Source organism: Lampetra planeri, chromosome 15, assembly GCF_965212315.1.
Source record: "Lampetra planeri chromosome 15, kcLamPlan1.2.h2, whole genome shotgun sequence".
In the NCBI taxonomy this organism is placed as follows: domain Eukaryota; kingdom Metazoa; phylum Chordata; class Hyperoartia; order Petromyzontiformes; family Petromyzontidae; genus Lampetra; species Lampetra planeri.
In genome coordinates this window covers 10,345,706-10,354,644 of record NC_136121.1, presented here as the reverse complement: position 1 = coordinate 10,354,644, position 8,939 = coordinate 10,345,706, and the positions used below count along the sequence as shown (strand labels likewise).

At 52.4% G+C, this 8,939-nt stretch overlaps 1 protein-coding gene across 1 annotated transcript in view; it reads left to right on the top strand.

Annotated features, from left to right (window-relative positions):
* The first annotated feature begins 413 nt into the window (after positions 1–413).
* The window catches only part of LOC144722714 (uncharacterized), a 48,349-nt gene continuing 39,823 nt past the window's right edge, over positions 414–8,939 (top strand). Inside the window, exon 1 of the mRNA XM_078601049.1 lies at positions 414–2,585. Within this exon, the coding sequence (XP_078457175.1) occupies positions 1,957–2,585 (629 nt within the window). The 5' untranslated portion in view covers positions 414–1,956. The remainder of the gene's footprint in view (positions 2,586–8,939) is intronic.

The following is an 8,939-nucleotide window of genomic DNA, read 5'->3' as shown; positions in this document are numbered from 1 at the left end:
AGTCCCACCTGCGACACTGCAGGCTGGCGACTGCGCAGTCCGCTTCACGCGCAACGCCGAGGATGGAGCCAGCGGCTCAGCGCGCGGCACGGCGGCGGTGGTGGAGGGGATGAGGACGGGTGACAGGGCCGGCAGGGTTTGAATAGCGAGGGGTGGTGGTGGTGGGGGGGTGGTGAGCGTGGGGGGTGTGTGGGTGGGTGTGGGGGGGGGTAAGCCACCCTCCAGCATCACCACCCTCCCCGCCCTCTCCGCGTCGTCCAATGAAAGGAGCCCGAGCCGCGCACGCCGAGACCGACTCGCGTGGTCACCGGAGCAGAGAGCTCGGCACGGATTGGCGGGGACGTGGGGGCCCCGGGGCGGGAGGGATCAGGGACCCCCGATATAGGGGCCCTGGGCACGACCAGGCCGGCCGAGTAGGCGTTCCGACGCCGTAGGGGGAAGCGACTTTTTTTTGGCTTCCCCGAAAAAAAATTGGGCCCGAGATCGCTCTGAAAATTTCTGCTCCGTTCTTCACGCGTCTCGCTTTCTGAGCTTGTAACGAAGTCTCTCTCTCTCCCTCTCCCTTCTCCCTGTGTGTATTTTTTTTCTTGTTTAAAATAATTTATTTCTTAGATTTTTTTGTCGTTGTTGTTGTTGTTAGCCGAAGCCAGGGTCTCAAATTCAACGGGGACTTCGAGGCGAGGGAGAAGACGAAATTGCGAAAATATCGGAGCAACTTGCGAGGGAGTTGGCCGGCGCGGGAGGGAGGCAGAGAAGAGTGTTGGAGACGTTCCGGATGAGAGAGACAGAGAGAGAGAGATGACTCTTGACCATCCAGCCAAGCCTGCGTTGGAATTCTAAGCGTCCACACAACTCTTGGGAATCTCGCCAGAATTTTTTTTTATTTTCTATTTGTATACAGTATACATATTCCTTCCCAGCCTGCCTCCTCTCCCAGCCCACACCGCCTCCCTCCCGATCTAAACCCCCCACCCACAATCATCCTCAAACCCCGTACTGACCGATCCTCCATCCTATTTGCATCCGAGTTCAAAATTGAACAGAGTGATTTCGACGCCAGTAAATAGAACACACCACTGATAATGATGCCACCGCTGCTGCTAGCTTGCTAGCGCGTCCGATTAATGCCGAGGGAGGAGGTGGGGTGAGACGTGAATCAGAGGCGCGGTTGAGAGAGAGAGAGAGAAAACGAGAGAGAGCCCTTTGCGCAATTACAGAGTCGCGTGCAAGAAGCAGATCATCATCGTCGTCGTCGTCATCACCGGGCGAGCGGAGGAGGCACCTCCACACCATCTCTTTCGTAACCCTTCAAACTCCACCGCACGCGGACGTGCGTCCTCTCGCTCGAGTTGCTCGAGAGGTCCCCGGTCGACAACTCTCGCTTTGGGCAAAAAAGTAAAAAAGTAAAAAAACTATTTTTCATTAAAAAAAATTACGGTAAATCTACCGAGAGAGAAACGACGACGAGAAACTTTCCCCGCGTCGGTCTGAGACGAGCGAACCTCAAGCGACTCGGCCCCGAGCGCGCCGAAGTTTTTCCCCGCGACTTGCCGCGACTCCACGTCCGCCTCGACCCCCCTCGTAGCGCTTCCCTCCAACGGCGCCACGCGAATTGACGAGGCCCGTGACAGCCGCCGACGCCACCACCGCACGCGTCAAGTAACCCACGAGCGCAGTTGCTTTGCGCGTCTGCTATTAGCCATGGGTCTCTCTTCGCTCATAGTTGTATCATCGTCGCCATCAGCAGCAGCAGCGTCATCATCATCATTGTCGTCGTCATCCTCGCCGCTACTTCCACCACCGCTACTGCTGCTACTACTGCTGCACGTCTGACAAGTCCCGAGCGATCTGACGCTCGCTCGAACACTGGACACGTGCCGCAACATCAACAACAACAGCAGCAACAACAACAACAACAGCCGCTACAATCATCCTCCGCCGTCCCCGCTTCTCGCGATGAGCGTCGCTGGCGGCTTCTCGCAGCCGGCGTCTGTGTTGCCTCACGAGGCGATGTACGGAGGCTTCGCGCCCGCCGCTCGCCTCGCTCTGCAGGGACACCCATCATCGCCCCCGCTCCCCGCGCCCTCCTACCTGCACTCGTGGATTCTCGGCCACCCGGGCGGCTGTGGAGGCGCCGAGTACTCGTCGGGACCGCCTGCTGTCCTGCAGCAGTTGCAGCAGCAGCAGCAGCAACAGCAGCAGCTGCAGCAGTTGACTCCGCAGCAGCAGCAGCAACATTCACGAATCGCGCAGCAGCAGCAGCAGCGCACGGCCGTGACGACGCACAGCTGCGTGTACGGCTCAAGCCCTGAGCGGCCAGACTTGGACAGCCAACACCATCATCATCACCACCACCACCATCATCAGCAGCAGCAGCAGCATCATGAACAGCACCAGCATCATCAGCACCCGCAGCAGCATCCGCAGCAGCAGCACGAGGAGGCGCTTCTGCAACAGGAGGGAGGGGAGCCGTCTCTGCTGCAGGCCGCGGGTCCGTACTGCCCGCCCGTGAAGCGGCGAGGAACCGCGAATCGCAAAGAGCGGCGGAGGACATTGAGCATCAACAGCGCCTTCGCCGAGCTACGGTACGTGGGGTCATCGCCACCGTCAGCAGAGTCATCATCGTCGTGATGGTCATCGTCATCATCATCATCAGGGTCCTAGATTTGAAGCTTTCGTGACTGCAATGATTCATACTCTTAGTTCTTTCGGTAAAGTCACGTAGGTAAAAAATGAAATTAAAAAATGAAATTATTTTTTATTTCATTTTTTACCTACGTGACTGTACTGAAAGAACTAAGAGTATCATCAGGGTCGTCATCTAGATTTGAAGCTTTCGTGACTGCAAGGAATCATCTTCTTAGGTTTTTTCGGTAAAGTCACGTAGAAAGTAAAATAAAATAAAAATAAAAAACAAAAAACGTGACTTTACCGAAAAAACCTAAGAAGAGGGTCGTCATCGTCAGCATTTAGCGACGAGTCTATGTACGAAATGTATCTGTCATTTCGACTCTCCGCACGGTCTCAAACATCTCCCCTCTCATCTCACTCGACTCGCAATTCCTTCTACGCGTTCCCTTACCTCTTCCCTCTCATCTCACTCGACTCGCAATCCCTTCTACGCGTTCCCTTACCTCTTCCCTCTCATCTCACTCGACTCGCAATCCCTTCTACGCGTTCCCTTACCTCTGCCCTCTCATCTAACTGTGCTGCCTACCAGACCGGACCAGTTGGTGAGTCCACTATCACAGGACCTCCCTACAGCATTTTTATTAAAAATCGGCTCCAGCCCGCAATGTTGTAAATCAACACCACCGCCATCACCACCATCATCACCACCATCATCATCACCATCACCACCACCATCACCATGATTGTCGTGTGTTTTAGCCAGCGCACCGCTGCAGCACAACAACAATAACACGACCCCAGCTGTGGTGGTGTACGTTTGTTGGACTTCTTTCGCACCGTACGCACCGATCTTGCTTATCAATTGTCAGCCACGACTGATTGGATATTGAAGATGAATACCCGACGCCGCAGGTGGGGACCAATCTTGCTTACGCAAAACGCAAAACAAAACGCAATTACAGATTCGCGATCCGCGTGCGCGCGCGCGTGTGTTGAACTTCTCTCGCACCGTACGTAGCCAACAGTACTCATCGGAGGTGCGGGGTTGTAGAGAACGGGCAATCTTCACCGATTGCTGATCGTGATCATAACGACGACGGTGATGATAACGATGGTTGATTGTATCGATGATCTCGAATAGTAAGGTTGTTTACATATATACCGTTACAAATCATATCACGCCGCCACCATCACCACCACCACCATCGTTATCATCTCTCGAACGACGCATGCCGGACACGACAAACGGAATTAGGTACGGGTTGATCCATTTATAGACACCCCGCCACTATCACCACCAGTGATACAAAATAAGGGGAGCTCATGGGTTTAACCATATGTGTGTGTGTGTGTGTCTAAGTCGATGTGTTTCTATGTGTGTGGGTGGATGTCTGTGTGTAAGTCCACGTGTGTGTGTCTGCCTTTTTCGCCCGGGCAACGCCGGTTACTTACCGCCAGTACAAAATAAGGGGAGCTTATGGAGAAAACGGCGCATCGTTGTTGTCGCAAAGCCCCCTGTTCACACACGTCTCCCAACAATCTCAACACCGGTTTGGGGGTGAGGGGTGTGCAGGGTACATCACTTGGGTATGTGCGGATGTATCAGCCGGTACGTTAGGCTGATACATCTTGACTTGAAGCATTTCGTGACTGCAAGCAATTCATATTCTTTGGGTCTTTCGGTAAAGCCACGTAGATAGGAAAAATAACAACAATATTCGACAGAGAACTTCGCACGCGTGTTCCTGCGCGAGGCAGCCGGGCTCCGAGACGAGTCTCTAAACCCCCCAAACCACAAACGAGGCATTGGGGAAGGGGAGAGAAGCGGTTTAATCCCCTGCGAAGCGAACAGCTGTTTAGCGATAGCGACGCGAATATCATTAGAATCAGACATAGATCAATCGATTTAAAGCTTTCGTGACTGCAGGGATTCATCTTCTTGGTTCTTTCGGTAAAGTCACGTAGAAGGGAAATAATAAAATAATAAAAATTTAACATGATAAAATAATTCTCACGACGTTTCGGCCACAACGCAAGCAGCCGTCCTCAGGTGAAGGTGAAGGAAAGACAGCGTCTTTCCGAAAGACCTGTTCTTCACCCGATGACGGCTGCTTGCGTTGTGGCCGAAACGTCGTGAGAATTATTTTATTATCTTTTTTTTATTTTATTTTTTTCCTTCTACGTGACTTTACCGAAAGAACCAAGAAGATGAATCCCTGCAGTCACGAAAGCTTTAAATCGAAAGCTGGTGCGTCTCACCTTGACACCTAGAGGGTCAACGTGACCCCCCCGCCCGCCTCCCTCCCCCCCGGCCCCCTCCCCTCCACTCTAGGGATGTGGTCAGCGACAGGACCGAGCCGCAGTTGTCCACGAGTGACCTCTGACCGGCCTCGCCAGTTGCCCTCAGGGCCCCTCTGTCCACACAGCTGACGACGAAATGACTGGCCCCTGACTCGGCACAATTGTCATAATTAATCTGGACTAGAGGGGGGCTTTCTTGTTCTTGTTGTTGTTGTTGTTGCAGATTGTAAATGTTGTGGCTTGGCTCTCCAACACACCGGTGTTGCTGTACTCGTGACGAATTGGCCACGTTCTGTTTAAGTGACAAACCTTACTAGTTGGCTGTGTCGGATGGTGGCGGGTTTTAACGACACATTTATATATTTACGTGATCTAACAAACAAAAAAAGCTTTATTATGGATGATATTGGTCGCGAGAGCCTGCTACGTGTTTGCCCAATAATCTGTACATTTGGAACTTGTTTTCGTACCGCACGTAGCCGACCGTGCTACTCGGAGGTGCGGGTAATTTGGATGAGGATCTCCCCGTGACCATACTTCACCATTATGTGGGAGCCACGGTGGCTGCGAGATGTTTACTACCTCGCCTGGTATATAGGAGGTCCTGGGTTCGCCCCAGAAAACGGGCACATCACCCCAATATTTTAGTGGACACAGAAGTTTGATAGGAACGACCTCCAACCCCCCCTATCCACCCCTGAATTGTCCATTTTGCTCCGCTATATTGTACAGTGTACTACAAATTAACGCATAGTTTAGTGCTTTAAATATCGAAAGGTTGCATGGTACAGTATAGAGCAATACCCGCGTGTACGTCTTTCCCCCTCTTACGACGTTTCGCAAAATCCGTCGTCACTTCGTGAGCGCCGCTACGCTGGTTCGCGTCGCCTCCGTCACCCGCCCCGTAAATAAATCGCCCTCTGATCGATGTCGTTTCGTTCACGCGCCGTCGTAGGAACGAATCCGCCGACGTAAAACGGGGTGTTACCGTCGTAAAGCGGGGTGTTACCGTCGTAAAACGGGTGTCACCGTCGTAAATCGGGGTGTTACCGTCGTAAAGCGGGGCTGTCGCCGTCACGGAATTACGGATGCCGCGGGTGCTTGGGCGTGATAATGAAATCCGAGACCCCCAATGTTCACGCGCACGACCCACCGGGGGGCTCCTGCGTCATTCGCTGTGAATCCGTTGCCGTGATGAGCTCACTTTCATGCGGAGATGCGGTAATGTATGTCCTGTATGTATGCGATTATATAAACTACTGCAGTGTAGTGGGTTATCGCGGTCGTGTAGTGGGTAGCACGCTGCTGTGCTATGAACCCCGTGAAAACCCAGTTCGATTCCAGCCATCAACACCGGTGACGATTGTCTGAACCGGTCATGGGCCTCCCCTAGGTCGACTCAGCCTTAAAATGACTACCTGGTGCGGTGTGCAAACATCGCCACCGGGGAGACAAAGGCGGCCACGCGTGGTGCTGCTCACCCATAGGTGCTCGCTAACAGCACTTGTCCCAACAGTCTGTTGAGGTTATATGGAGGATCTTTGTTTTTTGATTTTGTATATATATGATAGTGTATATACTGCAATGTACATATGTAATTAGTAAGCGATATGCGTAAGCTTTGGGATATCTTTTTTAAAACAAGGCCAACATCCGAAACGTCGAAACGACCTATTTTTCTGTGAAGTAAAAATCAGCAATATAACTTGGCATTAACGTCATCCTATATACTATATATTTAGTTTGGTTAGCTCAATCTGCAAGTTTACACTGCAGGGGCTACACATTCGTGCGTTTACTAACGCAGTGTGCGCGTTGTGGCACAATTTATGTTAATTTATCTTTTAAATTGGTCGGTAAAAAACAACTTTCATCCTGTCACCAACACGCGTGTATTCACACGTGGTTGTGTAACGGAGATATATTCTCTAGGAAGTGTTACATGCGGTGTATTTACATAATATGTATATATATATACATTCAAGTAATTTATATAGATATATGTCATGCATTCAGTCACTAGTCTGATGTATAATTCAAACGTATACGCGCACCGCCTATGTTACCACTTGTAGCTGTTGTTTCATCTTCTTGGTTCTTTCGGTAAAGTCACGTAGAATGGAAATAAAAAAATAATAAAAATAAAACATAATAAAATAATTCTCACGACGTTTCGACCACAACGCAAGCAGCCGTCCTCAGGTGCAGAACAGGTCTGTCGAGAAGACAGCGTCTGAAAAAATTGTAGCTGAGTGCTGAAACATCACGCACACACACACACATGCGATTTGTATTTTTGACGATTGTCGAGGCTTTAACCGCTCTTAACAGCAGCGACCAGCGCTTAGCGCACACGGGGTGAAGTATGGTCGTCACACAACACGCAACCCTCCCTCCACACGATGATTGACGGGGCGTGGGCATGGAGGCCTTCATCTAGCAGTGGATTAACAATGGGGAGGGGGGGGGCTATAACTTAACTTGTTAGTTACAGAGACGCGTGTCACCTCTTTGCCTGTCCGTGCAACTCGACGCGTTTTATGTTTGGATGTTTGAGAGCGTGGAATCGTGTTGTGTGTGCGGTGTGTGCGGTGTGTGTGTGTTGGTGTGTGTGCAGTGTGTGCGGTGTGTGCGCGTGTGTGTTGGTGTGCGCGGTGTGTGTGTGTTAGTGTGTGCGGTGTGTGCGCGTGTGTGTTGGTGTGTGTTGGTGTGTGCCAGTGTGTGTTGGTGTGTGTCAGTGTGTGTCTGTCTGTGTGTCTGTGTGTGGGTGGGGGAGCGGTAGTGTAGCGGTTTAGCGCGCTGCGCTACGAACCTGGCGACCCGGGTTCGATTCCCCGCTCACGGCGACCAACACCGATGACGATTATCTGAACCGGTCCTGGGCCTCCCCCTAGGTCGACTCAGCCTCAAATTAGTACCTTGGTGCGGTGTGTAAACATCGCCACGGGGGGGGGGGGTTAGAGACAAAGGCGGCCGGGCGTGGTGTTGGCCACCCACCACCACCCCCTCGTGTGTCGTGCCGGCCGTCACAGGTTGCTGCTCGCTAGCGGCACTTGCCCCAACAGTCTGTTAAGGCTACACGGGGGCGATGGATCTTTGTGTATATCACACCTCGCGCTGCTGTCACGCGCCCTCGAGCTATTTGCGAGCGAGCGTCGAACCGAGCCTGGGTCTGAACATCAAACACGTGGAACCACAACCACATCGACCCACGTGGAACCACAACCACATCGACCCACGTGGAACCACAACCACATCGACCCCAGAGGTCGCAAACGGGTTTTGATTCCTTACCCGCACCCGGCCGCACCAGGGTCGCAAACGGGTACCCGTACCCGGCCGTACCCGTACCCTACCCGTACCCGGCCGGGTACGGGTATCGGGTACCTGATTGCGACCTCTGGGATGAAGCCATGTTGCAGGCGCGGGTGGGTTGATTCTAGGAACTTGAATTGTGAGAAGAGACAAGACGTTGGGAAATGAGTGACAAACGGTGACTCACCAGTGACTCACGGCCTACCCGTACCCGGCCGCACCAGGGTCGCAAACGGGTACCCGTACCCGGCCGGGTACGGGTAGCCGGGTATCGGGTAGGGTACGGGTATCGGGTACCCGGTTGCGACCTCTGATCGACCCACGAGGTATCGCGCACCTCCAGACGAGCGCGTGTTGGCTACGTACGGTGCGAAAGAAGTTCAACATACATACCTACTGTACATACAAGCACGCCATCGGAAATGTATACGCACATAAGGAGCCATATGATATCTATATGTGTAAACCAGAGGAGTTTCCCTTGGCCCATGAACGTCTGGTTCGGGTCAGAGCAAGCCGGGCTGCTGGTGACACGCGGAGCGTTGGAGAACGGTCCAGACGGGTTTTGTGTTTTGTTATTGAACCATCCAATTGGGATGTGTGAAGAATATCGAGAGACGGTGTTCGTTACGTGTTGGGGCAGATATGTAAGTTAAGGGAGGTATACATATTGTATTATCTGCTTATGTGTA